Raw genomic sequence first — 17899 nt, forward strand, 5'->3', positions numbered from 1 at the left:
ATATCCCTGGACACTACAGGGTAATTTAGCACGGTCAATTCACCTAGCCTAAACATCTTTGGATTGTGGGAGGAAACCAGAGCACCTGGAGAAAACTCACACAGACACAGGGAGTACATGCGGCACGGTGGCACAGTGGTTAGCACTGCTGCCTCACAGCGCCAGAGACCCGGTTCAATTCCTGCCTCAGGCGACTGACTGTGTGGAGTTTGCACGTTCTCCCCATGTCTGCGTGGGTTTCCTCCGGGTGCTCTGGTTTCCTCCCACAGTCCAAAGATGGGCAGGTTAGGTGAATTGGCCATGCTAAATTGCCCGTAGTGTTAGGTAAAGGGTAAATGTAGGGGTATGGGTGGGTTGTGCTTCGGCGGGTCGGTGTTGACTTGTTGGGCCGAAGGGCCTGTTTCCACACTGTAATGTAATCTAATCTAATCTAATCCACACAGACTGAAGACTGTGGCTGGATTCGAACCCGAGTCCCTGGTGCTGTGAGGCAGCAGTGCGAACCACTGAGGCACTGTGCTGCCCCAGTTATAACCGGTCCGCCACATCCCTGCGGGAGACCTAATTGTGCGAACATATTAGCTGCAGGTCTGAATCCAGAGCCTGCTGCACTCCACCCTGAAATGCAGAAGGTCTCCAGAGCATCAGGTTGTTTTTCCCTTCTTTAAAGCATTTTTTTGAATCCCATCCTCTTGACAGACATGTCTTAGATTACACTGTGATTCCAGGCAGTTCTCTTCAGATTCGGTTAAATATGGTTAAGAGAAGGTTCGACTACAGCAATTTGTTTAAATATGAACATATATTGAGTAATAATAGACAAAAAAAGGAATATTTATTAAGAGGATGAAGAAGAAAGGGTAAAGAACAATAAGCCTCACATCCATCTGCCTGTCAGGGACCCCTTGATCTGGGTCTGGAGGCTGAGATTGTCCCTTGTACCATTCATGATCCTGGTCTGAGGTGATCCAGCAACTTAGAACGAAACTCTCTCTCTCTCTTATACAGTGTAACAAACAGCAAGTACAGAAAAGCAAACGCAGAAAACAAGTCATCTTTGGCACATACAAGAATGTTCACAGGACTCATTCAGGATCATGCAGCTATCAAATACCATCAACAATAGGGTCATGTAGCTATCAAATACCATCAACAATTTTAGCCCTCTAGCTCATCCTTGACAACAGTGAAATGAAGGCATTTAGTGAAAGTAAAGCATGGACAACTGGAATGTTTAAAGGTCAGGAAGGAAAGTACTGAGGGTGGAGGTGAGAATCAGAAGCCAAGGTGTTTTCATTGTAGCAAAGTAGCACACATTCATTGAGAATGCTAAATGTTAAAAGAGATATCCATGAGACTTAGTGGAGTTTGTAAGTATGGGCCTGAAGGCAAAGAGCATGGATCAGATTGTGGTTTAACTACAACTCAGAGTCACTGCCATGAGTACAGAGGAAGAATGTTGAATAGATGAGCGATAAGAAGGGCTTGTATCTCATGGGAAGATAATCTCTTTTTCTTCAAAGGAACAACCAAATCTCATAACAATACTAATAGATACAGGGTCTACTCAAACTGATTGGAGAAGGATTTGATTTTCCCTCCAGAAAAGTCGATGAAAGCCAAAGTGTTGGCGAACAGAATAGGTAGAGAGTATATCCTGGGTCCATTGTACAAAGTCCAATTGGAGTGTGATTTGTTGTCTAACCAAGTGGTACTTTGTATAATGAAGAAATTACCTGTGGCTGGAGTTGATTTATTTCTGGGCAATGATGTGGCAGGACTGAAAGTCATAGGTATGCTCATTTCTATGAAAAGTCCAGTTGAAGCTGAAGAGATGTAGCAGTTCAGTATCAGGTTCTAGGTATTTTTCGATCATGTGTAGCATTTAGAGCAATGTCTAAAAAAGTCAACCATCAGAGGTCACAGTAATATCACAAATAGACGTTAGGGTAACTGAAACTCTATTTAAGACTGCTGGCAATTTGAAAGAGGTGTTTGGCACGTCTTCCTGAGGCTTTGACTGAACAGGTTCCAGTGTTATTTTGTTATAAGTAGAGTTCTCATGAGGAAGTGGAAACATCATAGAGTCCTAGAATCAATCAGCAAGGAAACGGACCTTTTGATTCAACCATCATCCCAAACTAAACCAGTCCAACCTCCCTGCTCCTGGCCCTTATCCCTCCAAACCTTTCTAATTCATGTATTTATCCAAATGTCTTTGAAACATTGTAATTGCATCCACCACTTCCTTAGGAAGTTCATTCCACACATGAATCACCCTCCATGTGAAAAACTTGCCCCCATGTCTTTTTTAAATCTCTGTCCTCTCACCTTAAAAATGTGCCCCCCAGTCTTCAAATCACCCATCTGAGGAAAAAGACAATTACCATTAGCTCTATCAATACCCCTCATTATTTTATAAACTTCTATAAGGTTGCCTGTCAACCTCCTGTGCTCCAGTGAAAATATCCCAGCCTATACAGCCTTTTGTTTATATCTCAAGCCTTCCACAGAGTCATAGAGATACATAGCACAGAAACAGATCCTTCGGAACAACTCGTCCGTGCCGACCAGATATCCTAACCTAATATAGTCCTATTTGCCAGCATTTGGCCCATATCCCTCTAAACTCTTCCTATTCATGGCATTCACTTCCTCCACAAGCTCATTCCATACATATATTACCCTCTGCGTGAAAAAGTTGCCCCTTGATCGATTGATTGATTCATTTATTTATTATCACGTGTACTGAAGTACAGTGAAAAGCTTTGTTTGCAAACTCTATAGGCAGATCAAAAAGACATAGATAGAGGCATAAAGGTTACATTGCACAGGGCACGTGCTAGGTGAGAGCAAGATCAGCATTGTTTGAGGTTAGAGAGTCCATTCATCGCTCTAATAATGGCCAGGAAGAAGCTGTTCCGGAACTTGCTGGTGTGTGTGTTCAGGCTTCTGTATCTCCTACCTGACAGAAGAGCTGTGGGAGAGCATTATCAGGATGCCATGGGTCTTTGATGTTGGCAACCTCTGTGTGGCAGTGGAGCTGTGTAAGTGGAATCCATGGATGGATGGTTGGCTTCCATGCTGGTCTGAGCTGTGCACATTCCCTTCTGTAATTTCTTATGGTCCTGAGCAGTGTAGTCGCCATACCAGGCTATTATGCACCCAGGCTGTGTGGTTTCAATGGTGCATCTGTAGAAGTTTGTGAGGATCTTATGACCATGCCAAATTTCCTGAGCTGCCTGAAAGAAGAAGAGGCGCTGTTGTGTTGACCATAGCATCTACAGGGAAGTCCAGGACAGGTTCTCGGTTTTCGTGACACCAAAGGACTTGATGCTCTCCACCTTCCCAACCCCAGTTCCGTTGGTGTAGATGGGGGAATGTTCTCCCTTCTCCATCTTTCCTGTCTCACCTTAAACTTATATCCTCGAGTTTTAGACTCGCCTCTCACCCTATCCATTCTCTTCCTGATTTTATAAACCTCTTTAAGGTCATCCCTCAGTCTCTGATGTGCCAGACAAACCTACCCCAGCCTATTCAGCCTCTCCCTATAGCTCAAACCCTCCAACCTTGGCAACATCATTGTAAGTCTTTTCTGAACCCTTTCCAGTTTCACAACATCCTTCCTATAGCAGGGAGTCAAGAATTGCACATAAAATTCTAAAAGTGGCCTCATTAATGTCCTGCACAGCCACAACATGACCTAGCAACACCTATACTCAGTGCACTGACCAATAAAGGAAAGCATACCAAATGCCGTCTTCACTATCCGATCTACCTGTAACTCTACTTTCAAGGAGCTATGAACCTGCACTCAAAGGTCTCTTTATTCAACAACACTTCCCAGAACCTTACCATCAAGCATATAGGCCCTGATCTGTTATGCCTTGCCAAAATGCAGCACCTCACATTTATCTAAATTAAACTCCATCTGCCACTCCTCGACCCATTGGCCCATCTGATCAAGATGCTGTTGTACTCCGAGTTAACCTTCTTTGCTGTCCACTACACCTCCAATTTTGGTGTCGTTTGCAAACTTACTAACCATACCTCCAATCATTTAGAAAAATGATGATAATCAGTGGACCCAGCACCTATCCTTGTGTCACTCCACTGGTCACAGGCCTCCAGTCTGAAAAACAACCCTCCGCCACCATCCTCTGTCTTCTACTATTGAGCCAGTTCTGTATCCAAATGGCTAGTTCTCCTTGTATTCCATGTGATCTAACCTTTTTAACCAGTCTCCCTTGAGGAACATTGTCGAAAACCTTACTGAACCTTATAGATCACGTCCACTCTGCCCTCATCAAACCTCTTCGTTACTTCTTCAAAAAAACTCAATCAAATTTGTGAGACATGATTTCCTATGCACAAAGCCATGTTGATTATCCATAATCAGGCCTTGCCTTTCCAAATACATATAAATCCTGTCCCTCAGGATTCCCTCCAACAATTTGCCCACCACCAATGTCAGGCTCACTGGTCTATAGTTCCCTGGCTTTCCTTACCACCTTTCTTAAATAGTGGCACCATATTAGCCAACCTCCAGTTTTCTGACACCTCACCTGTGGATGATACAAATATTTCAGCAAAGGGCCCAGTAATCACTTCTGTAGCTTCCTATAGAGTTCTAGAGTACACCTTAACAAGTTCCAGGGATTTATCCATCATTGTGCATTTTAAGACACCCAGCATACTCTCCTCTGTAATATGGACTTTTTTCAAGATGTCTTTTTATTTCCCCTGTCTTCTAACTTCCATGTCCTTCTCCACAGGAAACACTGATGTAAAATGCTTGCTTACAGCTGAATCTCAATTATCCGAAAGACACGGGCAGGAAGTATTTCATTTGGTTAATTGAACGCCTGGTAATCGATGCTGAATAACATAGTTAGCCACAGATCGGGACCTTGTGATCTTGTTTGGATGATCTGAAGTTCAGTTAATTGAATGCTGGACAATTGAGGTTCCTCTGTAGTATTTCCCCCATCTCCTGTGGTTCCACACGTAGGCTGCCTTGCTGATCTTTGAGGGGTTCTATTTTCTCCCCAGTTACTCTTTTGTCCTTCATGTATTTGTAGAATCTCTTTGGATTCTCTTTAACTCTATTTGCCAAAGGTATCTCTTGTCGCCTTTTTGACCTCCTGATTTACATCTTAAGTAAGCATATCAAAAATCTTCTTCACTATCCTATCTAACTGTGAGTCTACTTTCAAGGAGCCATGAACCTGCACTCCGGGGTCTCTTTGTTCAGCAACACTCCCTAGGACCTTGCCATTAAGTGTATAAGTCCTGCCCTGCTTTGTTTTTCCAAAATCCATCACCTCACATTTATCTAAATGTGGAGAGGTTGGCATGATCACTGGGATCAGCACAGTGGGGTTGGGGGCAGCACAGTGGGTCAGGGGTTAGCACTGCTGCCTCACAGCACTGGGACCTGGGTTCGATTCCAGTCTTGGCAACCATCCACGTGGAATTTGCACATTTTCCCCTTGTTTACATAGGTTTCCTCCAGGTGTTCCAGTTTCCTACCACAATTCTAAGATTTGCTGATTAGGTAAATTGGCCATGTTAAATCGCCCAGAGTGTTCAGAGATGTGTAGGTTAGGTGTATTAGTCAGGGGTAAATGTACTGTAATGGGGAATGGTCTGGGTGGGATGCTCTTCAGAGGGTTGGTGTGGACTTGCTGGGCTGAAGGGTCTGTTTCCACACTGTAGGGATTCTATTCTATTTTATTCTATTCTATACTCCTATTGTCTTTACACTGTTCTAAGGAATCACTCTATCCCTGCTGTCTATATCTGAAATATGCTTCCTTCTTATTCTTGACCACAACTTCAATTTTTCTAGTCATTCAGCATTCTCTATATCTACCGGCCTTGCACTTCACTCTAAGAGAACATACTGTCTCTGGACTCATGCATCTCATTTTTGAAGGCTTCCTATTTTCCAGCTGTCCCTTTACCTGCAAATATCTGCCCCCACTCAACTTTTGAAAGTTCTTGCCTGATACCAAAATTGGTCTTCCTCCAATTTAGAACTTCAACTATCCTTTTCTACCACTATTTTAAAATGAGAGAATTATGATCACTGGCCCCGAAGTGCTCCCCCACTGACACCTCAGTCACCTGCCCTGCCCTATTTCCCAAGAGTAGGTCAAGTTTTGCACCTTCTCTCGTGGATACATCCACACACTTAACAAATTTCTCTCCAGCTAAATCCTTAACACTCAAGCAGTCCCGGTCTATGTTTGGAAAGTTAAAATCCCCTACCATAACCACCCTATTAATCTTACAGATAACTGAGATCTCCTTACCAATTTGTTTTTCAATTTCCCACTGACTGTTGGGAGGTCGATAGTACAATCCCAATAAGATAAATATCCTTTTCTTATTTCTGAGCTCCATCCAAGTAACTTCACTGGACATATTCCCAGGAATATTCTCCCTACCCCAGAAGAGATTCTCCTTAATCAAAAACACCACCCCCTCCTCTATTGCCCCCTTTCTATTCTTACTATAGCATGTATATCCTGGAACATTAAGCTGCGTGTCCTGTCTATTCCTGAGCTACATCTCTGTAATTGCTATGATACCCCAGTCCCATGTTCCCAACCATGCCCTAAGTTCATCTGCCGTTCAATGCTGTTAGGCCGCTCTTGCATTGAAATAAATACAGTTTAATTGATCAGTGATACTACATTCTTCACTTTGTCCCTGCCTTCCCTAACTGTTTGACTTACTCCTTTTCCCGAATGCACCAGTCTTAGACTGAACTCATTCCTCACTATCTTCTGGGTCCCATTATCTGCCCCCCCATAGTAGTTTAAATCCTCCTGAACAGCTGTACCAAATCTCCCTGCCGGGATATTAGTCCCCTTCCAATTCAGGTGCAATCTGTCCAGTCCAGGTCATTTCTACCCCAGAAGAGATTCCAAAGATCCAAATATGAGACTCCTTCTCCCCTGTACCAGCTCCCCAGCCAAGCATTCCTACCTTCACTGGCACTGTGAGTAATCCGAATGTTACTACCTTTGAGGACTTACTTTTTAAATTCCTGCCTAACTTCCTATATTCTCTCCTTAGAATCTCATCCTTTTCTCTTCTTATGTCATTAATGCCAATGTGTACAATGACCTCATACCTGGCAACATCCTGGTAAATCTCTTCTGAACCCTCTCCAGTTTAATAATATCCTTCCTATAACTGAGTGACCACACCTGGATACAGCACTCCAGAAGAGGCCTCAGCAATGTCCTGTAATACCTCCACATGACTTCCCAACTCCTATATTCAAAGGAATGAACAACAAAGGCAAGTGTGGTGTGCCAAATGCCTTTTTAACCACCTTGACTATATATGATTTACGTACCTGAACCCCCTAGGTTCCTCTGTTCTACAACACTATCCAAAGCCCTACCATTAATTGTAAAAGCCCGACTCTTGATCATTGAACCAAAATGCAAAACCTCACATTTATCCAGATCGAACACTGTCTGCCATTTTTCAGCCCATTGACCCATTTGATTAAGATCCCTTTGTAATCTTAGAAAACCTTTTTCACTGTCTACTATGCCACCAATTTTGATGTTGTCCACAAACTTATTAACCATGTCTTCAATATTCTCATTCAAATCATTTATATAAATGACAAACAAAAGAGGATCCAGAACCGATCCCTGTGGTGCACCATTGGTCCCACTGGTCTCTCGTCCAAAAAGCAACTCTCTACCACCACTCTCTGCCTCCTGTCATTAAGCCAGTTCTGTATCCAATTGGCAAGCTCACCTAGAATCCCATGTGACCTAAGTTTACTAATTAGTCTACCATGCAAAACCTTGTTGAAGGCTTTACTTAGGTCCAAGTAAATGAACAAGTTCTTTGTTTCTGAGATGAGTTCTGAGGAAGGGTCACCGGACCCAAAATGTTAACTTTGATTTCTATTTGCAGATGCTGTCAGACCTGTTGAACCTTTCCAGAAATTTCTGTTTTTGTTTGTCTACTGCTCTGCCCCTCATGAATCTTTTTGTTAACTTCCTCAAAGAACCTCAATCAAGTTTATGAGATATGATTTTCCTCACACAAAACAATGCTGACTGTCCCTCATCAATTTCTACCTCTCGAAATATCCAATAATTCTACCTTTTAAAATCACCTCCAACAACTTGCCCATAACCAAAGTCAGCCTCATAGGTCCCTGGTTTCTCCTTACAACCTTTCTAAAACTAAGGTACAACATTAGCCACCCTCCAATCATCAGGCACTTCACCTGGAATTAAAGATGATGGAATTATTTCCACAAGGGGTCTCACAATTTCCTCCCTTTCTTCCCATAGCATTCTGGGATACATTAGATCAGGTCTTGGAGATTTATCCACCTGTATATTATCTGAGACCTCCTGAATTTCCTCTTCTGTAATGTAAACTGTTTTTAAAACATCCACATTTATTTACGTGTGTTTCTAGCCTCTATTTCTTTCTCCATAGTAAAAACTGAAGCAAAATATTTATTTAGTATCTCTGCCATCTCCTGGGGTTCAACACAAAGATAACTTCCTTGATCTTTAAGGGGCTCCTACCCTCTCTCTAGTTACCCTCTTGCTCTTAACGTATTTGTAGAATCCTTTTGGATTATCCTTCTCCTTATTTGCCAAAGCTATCTCATAGTCCCTCTTTGTCTTCCTGATTTCTTTCTACACCCTTTATATTGATTAAGCGATTCAATTGAACTAAGTTTTCCATAGTTAAAATAAGATTCTGTTTTACTCTTGAATCAACATCTTTATTCATCCATTGTTCCTTAATCTTACCAGCCTTACTCTAACAGGAACATAATGTTTCTGCACTCTCGTCATCACACCCATGAAAGTCTTTCACTTGTCTGACGTCCTTTTACCTGTGAATGGTCCACTGCAATCAACTTTTTGTAGTTCTTGTCTCATGTCATTAAAATTTGCCTTACTCCAGTTAAAAACCTTAACTTTTATGGAAGGCTTATCATTTTCAATAACCATTTTGAAACTAATAGAATCATGATCACTCGACCCAAAGTGTCCTCCCCCATTTATGTCAGTCACCTGCCCTGCCTAGTGCCCAAAAGAAGGTCTAATTTGCTCCTTCTCAAGTAGGAGCATCCACATATTGATGAAGCAAATTTTTTTGAACACATTTGATAAATTCTTCACAACCAGACCTTTAACACAATGGTAACCTCAGTCAGTGTTTGGAAAATTAAAATCCCTTTGTATTACAAATTTATGCTTACATATATGAAATCTCCTTACATATTTGTTTCACTATTTCTCACTGACTACTGGGAACCCTATAGTACATAGAACATAGAACATTACAGCGCAGTACAGGCCCTTCGGCCCTCAATGTTACGCCGCCCTGTTATACTAATCTGAAGCCCATCCCACCTACACTATTCCATGTACGTCCATTTGCCTGTTCAATGACGACTTAAATGCACTTAAACTTGACAAATCTACTACCGATTCAGGCAAAGCATTCTATACCCTTACTACTCTCTGAGTAAAGAAACTACTCAGTCTCCCCTCACTTTAAAGTTGTGTCCCCTCGTGTTTGCCGTCCCCATACTTGGAAAAAGGCTCTCCCTGTCCATCCTATCTAACCCTCCGATTATCTTATTTGTCTCTATTAAGTCACCTCTCAACCTTCTTCTCTCTAACGAGAACAGCCTCAAGGCCCTCAGCCTTTCCTCGTAAGACATTCCTTCCATACCAGGCAACATCCTAGTAAATCTCCTCTGCACCCTTTCCAAAGCTTCCACATCCTTCTTATAATGCAGTGACCAGAACTGTACACAATACTCCAAGTGTGGCCGCACCAGAACTTTGTACAGCTGCAGCATAACCTCCTGGTTCCGGAACTCAATCCCTCTATTAATAAAGGCCAAAACACTGTATGCCTTCTTACCAACCCTGTCAATCTGGGTGGCAACTTTCAGGGATCTGTGTACATGAACACCGAGATCTGTTTGCTCATCTGCACTCCCAAGAATCTTACCATTAGCCCAGTACTTTACATTCTGATTACTCCGGTCAAAGTGTATCACCTCACACTTGTCCACATTAAACTCCATTTGCCACCTCTCAGCCCAGCTCTGCATCCTATCTATGTCTCTCTGCAACCTCCTTCGTCACTATCCACAACTCCACTGACCTTAGTGTCGTCCTCAAATTTACTAACCCACCCTTCTAAGCCCTCATCCAGGTCATTTATAAAAATGACGAACAGCAATGGACCCAACACCGACCCTTGCGGACACCAAGATGAACATGTTCCATCAACTACAACCGTCTGTTTTCTTTCAGCAAGCCAATTACTGATCCAAACTGCTATGTGTCCCACAATCCCATTCCTCCACATTTTGTATAATAGCCTACTGTGGGGAACCTTATCGAACGCCTTGCTGAAATCCATATACACCACATCAACCGGTTTACTCTCATCTACCTATTTGGTCACTTTGTCAAAAAAGTCAATAAGATTCGTTAGGCACAACCTATCCATCACAAAACCGTGCTGAATGTCCCTGATGAGATTATTCTTTTCTAGATGGTTATAAATCCTATCTCTTATAACCTTTTCCAACACTTTACCAACAACTGAAGTGAGACTCACTAGTCTGTAATTACCAGGGTTGTCTCTACTACCCTTTTTGAACAAGGGAACCACATTTGCTATCCTCCAGTCCTCAGGCACTATTCCTGTAGACAATGATGATTTGAAGATCAATGCCAAAGGCTCAGCAATCTCTTCCCTTGCTTCGCAGAGGATCATAGGATGGATCCCATCCGGCCCAGGGGACTTGTCTATTTTCACACACTGGAGTATTTCTAATACCTCTTCCTTGTGAACCTCAATCTCTTCTAGTCTAGATGCAAGTATCTCTGTATCTTCCTCGCCAACATTTTCATTTTCTATAGTGAACACTGTCCAAAAATATTTATTTAGTGCTTCCCCTATCTTCTCTGACTCCAACACACTTTCCCACTATTATCCTTGATTGGCCCTAATTTAACTCTCATCATTCTTTTATTCCTGACATACCTATGGAAAGCCTTAGGGTTAACCCTGATCCTATCCGCCAACAACTTCTCATGTCTCCTCCTGGCTCTTCTGAGCTCTCTTTTTAAGTCTTCCCTGACTTCCTTGTAACCCTCAAGCGACCTAACTGAGTTTTCACATTTTGTCCAAACATAAACCGTCTTCTTCTTCTTGACCAGGGATTCCACTTCCTTAGTAAACCACGGCTTACGCGTTCTATATCTTCCTCCCTGCCTGACAGGTACTTATCTAGGACACACCGGAGCTTTTCCTTGAATAAGTTCCACGTTTTTAATGTGCTCATCCCCTGCAGTTTCCTTCCCATTCTACGCTTCCTAAATCTTTCCTAATTGCATCATAATTTCCCTTCCCCCAGCTGTAACTCTTGCTCGGTGGAGTACACCTATCCCTTTCCATCACTAAAGTAAACCTGACAGAATTGTGATTGCTGTCTCCAAAGTGCTCACCTACTTCCAAATCTAACACCTGGCCAGGCTCATTATCCAGTACTAAATCTAAAGTGGCTTCGCCCCTTGTAGGCCTGTCTACATACTGTGTCAGGAAGCCCTCCTGCATACACTGGACAAAAACTGACCCATCTATAGTACTCGTGCTGTAATGATCCCAGTCAATATTTGGATAGTTGAAGTCCCCCATGACAACTACCCTGCCTCTCTCACTCCTATCGAGATTCATCTTTGCTATCCTTTCCTCTACATCTCTGGGACTATTCAGAGGCCTATAGAACACTCCCAGCATGGTGACTTCTCCTTTCCTGTTTCTAACCTCAGCCCATATTACCTCAGTTAACGAGTCCCCAAACATCCTTTCTACAACTGTAATATTGTCCCGGATCAACAATGCCACACCTCCCCCTCTTTTACCATCCTCTCTGTTCTTACTGAAACATCTGAATCCAGGAACCTGCCACAGCCATTCCTGTCCCTGCTCTATCCATGTCTCTGTAATGACCACAACATCGAAGTCCCAGGTACCAACCCACGCTGCCAGTTCACCCACTTTATTTTGAATGCTCCTCGTGTTGAAGTACACACACTTCAAACCAGGTTCTCGCTTGCCAGTGTCAGGTACTTGATTTGGGAACTCCCTACTCTCATCCTCTTCTGTACCTGTCCTACAATTTTGATTCCCATCCCCATGCTGTATTAGTTTAAATCCACCTTAATAGCTTTAATGAATTCCCCCCCCCCCCAGGATATTGATACCCCTCTGGTTTAGATGAAGACCATCCTGCTTGTAGAAGTCCCACCTACCCCAGAAAGAGCTCCAATTATCAAAACACCCGAAACCCTCCCTCCTGCACCATCCCTGGAGCCATGTGTTCAACTCCTTTCTCTCCCTATTCCTCACCTCACGAGCACGTGGCACGGGCAATTCTAATAAAGTGATCTTTCCTATCTTATTTCTAACTTTTACCAACATATTTTCAGTGGACAACTTTTTCAGAAATATCTTCTCTAGTTATAGAAGTAATTTATTCCTTAATCAAAAACATCCCCCCACCCCCCTCCATTATTGCTTTTTTTCCTTTCCTTCCTGTAGCATCTAAAACCCGGAACATGGAGCTGCCAGTCCCGTCTATCCTTCAGCCCAACTTCTGTATTAGCAATGCCATCCCAATTCTTAAATATGCCCTGAGTTCGTCAGCCTTACGTGTAAAACCCTTTGCATTGAAATAAATGCAATTTAGTTCTTCAGAGTTACTACATACCTCTGAACTCTCTCTTGTCTTTCCTTTCTAATTGACATACTCTCCTCCCATCCAGAACCTTTTCCCATCAATCCTTCCATTTACAGTAATACTTAGAATTCCTCTACTCCCTCTGTCTATCGGCACAAAGTCTCCCTAATGGAACAAGCAAATTTCCCCACTAGGATATTGGTCGTTTTTCTGTTCAGGTTAGACTCATCCATTTTGAACAGGTCTTTTCTATCCCAAAAGATATCCAAGTGACCAAAAGCCAGAATCCCTGAACAAAACACCAGCTCTTCATTATCCTTTTAGTCCTCCCCTCAGTGACACTGGGAGTAAACCAGAAATTACTACTTTGAAGGTTCTTTTTTTTTTAATCTTCTACCTGACCTCTTAAATTCGCTCTGTATTGCTTTAACCTTTTCCCTAAAAGTGTCATTCCTACCAATGGGTACAATAATTTCTGCCTTCTCAGTCATACCTTTAACAATATGCTTGAAATGCTCAGAGACATCCTGAATCCCAGCACTAGGAATGCAAATTTACACTCACTGCCACAGAATCTCCTGTCCTTGCACCTGACAGGAGACAATATTGTCAAATGCTGCCTAAAATAGGAATCATTCCAAGTGTCCAATAAGTGACTGGCCCTTCCATTTTCCTCAGATTGAATATCCCCTTCAACAGTTCCAAAAACAGAATATCTTTTTGAAAGAGGAATAGCTACTGGATACCATTGAACTACTTTATTACCTTCCTGACAGTCACCCATCTATCTGACTGATCCTTTTCTAAATCACTTTCCTAAAGCTATTAGTGATCCCTCTTTGTAGCTCTTAAATGCCCTCAATGGCATTAAGAGTCGAAGAGTGTGGTGCTGGAAAAACACAGCCTGTCAGGCAGCATCCGAGGAACCGGAGAATCGATGTTTTGAGCATAAGTTCTTCATTAGGAATGAGGCTGATGAAGAGCTATGCCCAAAACATTGATTCTCCTGCTCCTCGGATGCTGCCTGGCAGGCTGTGTTTTTCCAGCACCACACTCTGAATCTGATTTCCAGTATCTGCAGTCCTCATTTTCTCCTCCTCAATGACATTAAGCCTAAAAAATGTTCAATAATATCTCATGCAAAATAAACCAACTTTCATTACCTACACAAAGTAATGTTAAAGTGAAAAAATATATATATGCACACACATCAAGCATATAAAGCTTAAATAAAATTAACCACTTAGCTGATTAATTGAATTAAAATGACTCCTCTTCAATCCCTCGAAATACAGTCTTCTCCAGAGCTGATCACACATAAGACTCTCCGAAATGAAAACACTGCACCTTATTTAAAAAAAAACTGTTCGACTTTTTAAAAAATATCTTACAATGTGAAAAAAAGACTCCCTTTCAAACATATATAGCTTTTCAGCTTCCAAATTCAGAACGAAAAAACCTCAGCTGATTACTGATGGTCTCCAAACAGCTTGTAAAAAAAAAGTCTGAACTGAAAGAAAGTCATGATCAACTTTTGCAATGTGAAAAACAAACTCCCTTGAAATGGCCTGAAGGGAGAAGACAGATGGGGGTGGGGGAGGGTTGTTTTTCAGACTGGAGGCCTGTGACCAGTGGAGTGCCACAAGGATCGGTGCCGGGTCCATTGCTTTTCACTATTTATATAGATGATTTCGATGTGAACATAGGAGGTATAGTTAGTAAGTTTGCAGATGACACCAAAATTGGACAGCGAAGAAGGTTGCCTCAGAATATAACAGGTTCTTGATCAGTTGCGCTAATGGTCTGAAGAGTGGCAGATGGGATTTAATCATAGAAACACAGAATAAAATCCCTGCAGTGTGGAAATAGGCCCTTTGACCCAGAAAGTCCACACTGACCCTCTGAAGAGTAACCCACCCAGATCCATTCCCCTATTACTCTACATTTACCCCTGACTAATGCACCCAACCTAAACATCCCTGAACACTATGGGCAATTTAGTATGGTCAGTTCACCTGACCTGCACACCTTTGGATTATGGGAGGAAACCGGAACACCCAGAGGAAACCCACGCAGACACAGGGAGAATGTGCAAACTTCACACAGACAGTCTCTCAAGGCTGGAATCAAACCTGGGTCCCTGGCACTGTGGGGCAGAAGTGTTAACCCTTGAGCAACCGTGCTGCCCCCAACTACCATGCCACACCCCCCCCAACCACTGTGTCACACTCCCTCACATTCAGATAAATGCAAGGTGCAGAATTTTGGAAAAGCAAAGCAGGGCTAGACTTATGCACCTAATGGTAAGATCCTGGGGAGCGTTACTGAACAGAGACTTTGGAGTACAGGTTCACAGCTCCATGAAAGTAGAGTCGCATGTAGATAGGATAGTGAAGCAGGCGTTTGGTATGCTTTCCTTTATTACTCCGAGCATTAGGCAGGACATTGGTTCGGCCACTTTTAGAATATTGTGTGCAATTCTGGTCTCCCTCCTATGGGAAGGATGTTGTGAAACTTGAACGGGTTCAGAAAAGATTTACAAAGATGTTGCCAGGGTTGGAGGATTTGAGCTATAGGGAGAGGCTGAACAGGCTGGGGCTGTTTTCCCTGGAGCGTTGGAGGCTGAGGGGTGACCTTATGGAGGTTTATAAAATCATGAGGTGCATGGATAGGGTAAATAGACAAGGTCCTTCCCCAGGGTGGGGTAGTCTAGAACTAGAAGGCATAGGTTTAGGGTGAGAGGAGATGGATTTAAAAGGGACCTAAGGGGCAACTTTTTCACGCAGAGGATGGTATGTGTTTGGAAGGAGCTGCCAGAGGAAGTGGTGGAGACTGGTACAATTACAGCATTTAAAAGGCATCTGCATGGGTATATGAATGGGAAGGGTTTAGAGGGATATGGGCCGGGTGCTGGAAATTGGGACTAGATTAGGTTGGGTTATGTGGTCAGTATGGACAAGCGGGACCTGAAGGGTCTGCTTCCGGTTGTACATCTCTATGATTCCAACACATAACTTTTTTAAGCTTCTAAATTTATAATATATGAAAACTTCAACCATTCACTGTAGCCCCTGGAAAACTCGTTAAAAAGATTGCTCTTATCCCGTCATCGGCTGGCTTTCTGTCCTCATAAACATCACTGTCACTCTGACCCACTCACTGACTGACGATGCTGCACCTCACTTCCCCCACTCCTGTTAAATCCACCTTCTGCCTGCCTTCTGTCTCAGTGCCCCATGTGGAATAAACTTTCTGAGCATGATCAACCAACAGACATTCTTCGGATGTGTGAAACACAGCAGGTAGCTCACAAGTGCAGTGTGAGGTTGACAGGTTTAGAATGATCACCATGAGAGAGGTCCTTGCTGAACATGTTCAAGACAGCCAGGACTACTGCACGTCCAAACTCCACCACTGAGGCCAAAGTACAAGCACCTTATACACTTATGGAGAGACAGAATCAGTGCTGCATATTTACTGGGGAGTGTCCCATAGACAGACAAAGAAGCAAACTAATCACCTTAAATTCAGCAATTAGGGTGATAATATGACACCAGGGATTTTCACTCACTCTGATATAATTTTTGATTGATTACACTCAGGATATTTTATGAAATTAACTGCAGATTGTTATTTTAAACAATTTCCAAACATCTTTCCAGGTAAAGTTAGAGAAAGAATTTGAGAAGATTGATGACATCCAGAGGAATTGTTCCAGCAAAAAGGAAGAATTGGAGAGATCAGAAGCTGAAATAAAGGTAGCTAAAACTGGGACGAGATTTGGAAAAGGTACCTCGACTCACTTAATCAGGCTGGTTCTGTTCGAACTGAGTCACTGATTACACTGAGCTCCCCTGTGTTTGATGTGAGGGGCAGCTGTTTAACTCTCCCTGCATCTCCCAGGGAATATTATTCCATCACTCGGACACTGGATTTACTGAAACACACACAGTGGCAGTTGAAGACTTGTCTTGGAGCCGGGATCATCTGAAATTAAAAAGGAAAGGGAAGAAAATCCCACTAACGCCAGTGAGCCTGCCCCACGCAGAGAGAGTTCATTCACACACCCACTGATCCACTATGAACCATGTCCTCATCTGGCAAAGACAAACAGAAGACAGAATGAACACTTCCAACCAATTTGGAACAAATCCTGAGAAATTCCTCACCAACTTCCATTTGAAGGGTGGGAGTGTTTCCATCCCCACCGCATGTTCAGGGGCTTTGTTGCAGATATTGAGGACACTGGTGTCTTATCTAACTCTCTGTGCATTTAATTTACCTGCCCTCTAGTCTAACCATCCTGACCCTTCTCAAATGCCTTACCCAATCAGTGAATCTGATATTCTCTCCATCAATTTAAACATCTTCACCTTGTCTCTCTCAGCTTGCCTTTCTCTCAATCAACTGACCTTTTCCAGATGGTCCCCTGAATTGAAATCCATCACAGTCTTTGTCATTCTGGTTACCATCCACTCTAGAACCTCAATCTCCTTCACTAGGTACGGCACCAAAACTGGAGCCATCACTGCAGGTGTGGATGGAAGTGCCCTTTCTTTTAAACTCAAGGTAACCCTGACGACATTTTGTTTTCCCTCGCAGTGGACAATCTCCACTGCTTGACTATCTTTAATGGTGATGTGGTAGTGATCAAAACAAACTAACCGGTCCCTGGAAAGTGCCATGTGCTCAGGGTAACAGCTGTGAGAAAGGACTGTTTGTAATGAGAGTTGGTTTGGTTTTCAGACACAAATCAGTGAGATTAAAGAAAAGTTATCAAATAACTTCTCTGAATGGAGGAGAAAGCTGGATGAAGATGAAGAATCCACCATGAGAGTGATCGATGAGGAGGGACTCCAAGCTCTCTCTCAGATTCGAAGCTGTTCTGAAGCATTAAACAGCAAGATGGAACAGATTGCATCAATAGATGGAGAAATCCAGAGTTTCTTGCAGAAGGACCCTCTCTCCATTATTCAGGTACATCTTCAATACACATGGCCACTGCTGGGCAAAGGGAATTTTCTATGATGCCTGGTGGATAAATTATTGAAGAATATTAGTGAAGCTAGTATTTGTGGGGCGTGTGTGGGGTGGGGGTGGGGGGTAGGGGATTGTGTGTTTGTG

The 17899-nt window shown here is 42.8% G+C and overlaps 1 protein-coding gene across 1 annotated transcript in view; it reads left to right on the forward strand.

Annotated features, from left to right (window-relative positions):
* The first annotated feature begins 632 nt into the window (after window positions 1-632).
* The window catches only part of LOC122556774 (E3 ubiquitin-protein ligase TRIM39-like), a 52705-nt gene continuing 35438 nt past the window's right edge, over window positions 633-17899 (forward strand). The window contains exons 1-3 of the mRNA XM_043703922.1: window positions 633-648; window positions 16438-16533; window positions 17522-17752. Of these exons, the coding sequence (XP_043559857.1) occupies window positions 17606-17752 (147 nt within the window). The 5' untranslated portion in view covers window positions 633-648; window positions 16438-16533; window positions 17522-17605. The remainder of the gene's footprint in view (window positions 649-16437; window positions 16534-17521; window positions 17753-17899) is intronic.

This window comes from Chiloscyllium plagiosum, chromosome 14, assembly GCF_004010195.1.
Source record: "Chiloscyllium plagiosum isolate BGI_BamShark_2017 chromosome 14, ASM401019v2, whole genome shotgun sequence".
Taxonomy (NCBI): domain Eukaryota; kingdom Metazoa; phylum Chordata; class Chondrichthyes; order Orectolobiformes; family Hemiscylliidae; genus Chiloscyllium; species Chiloscyllium plagiosum.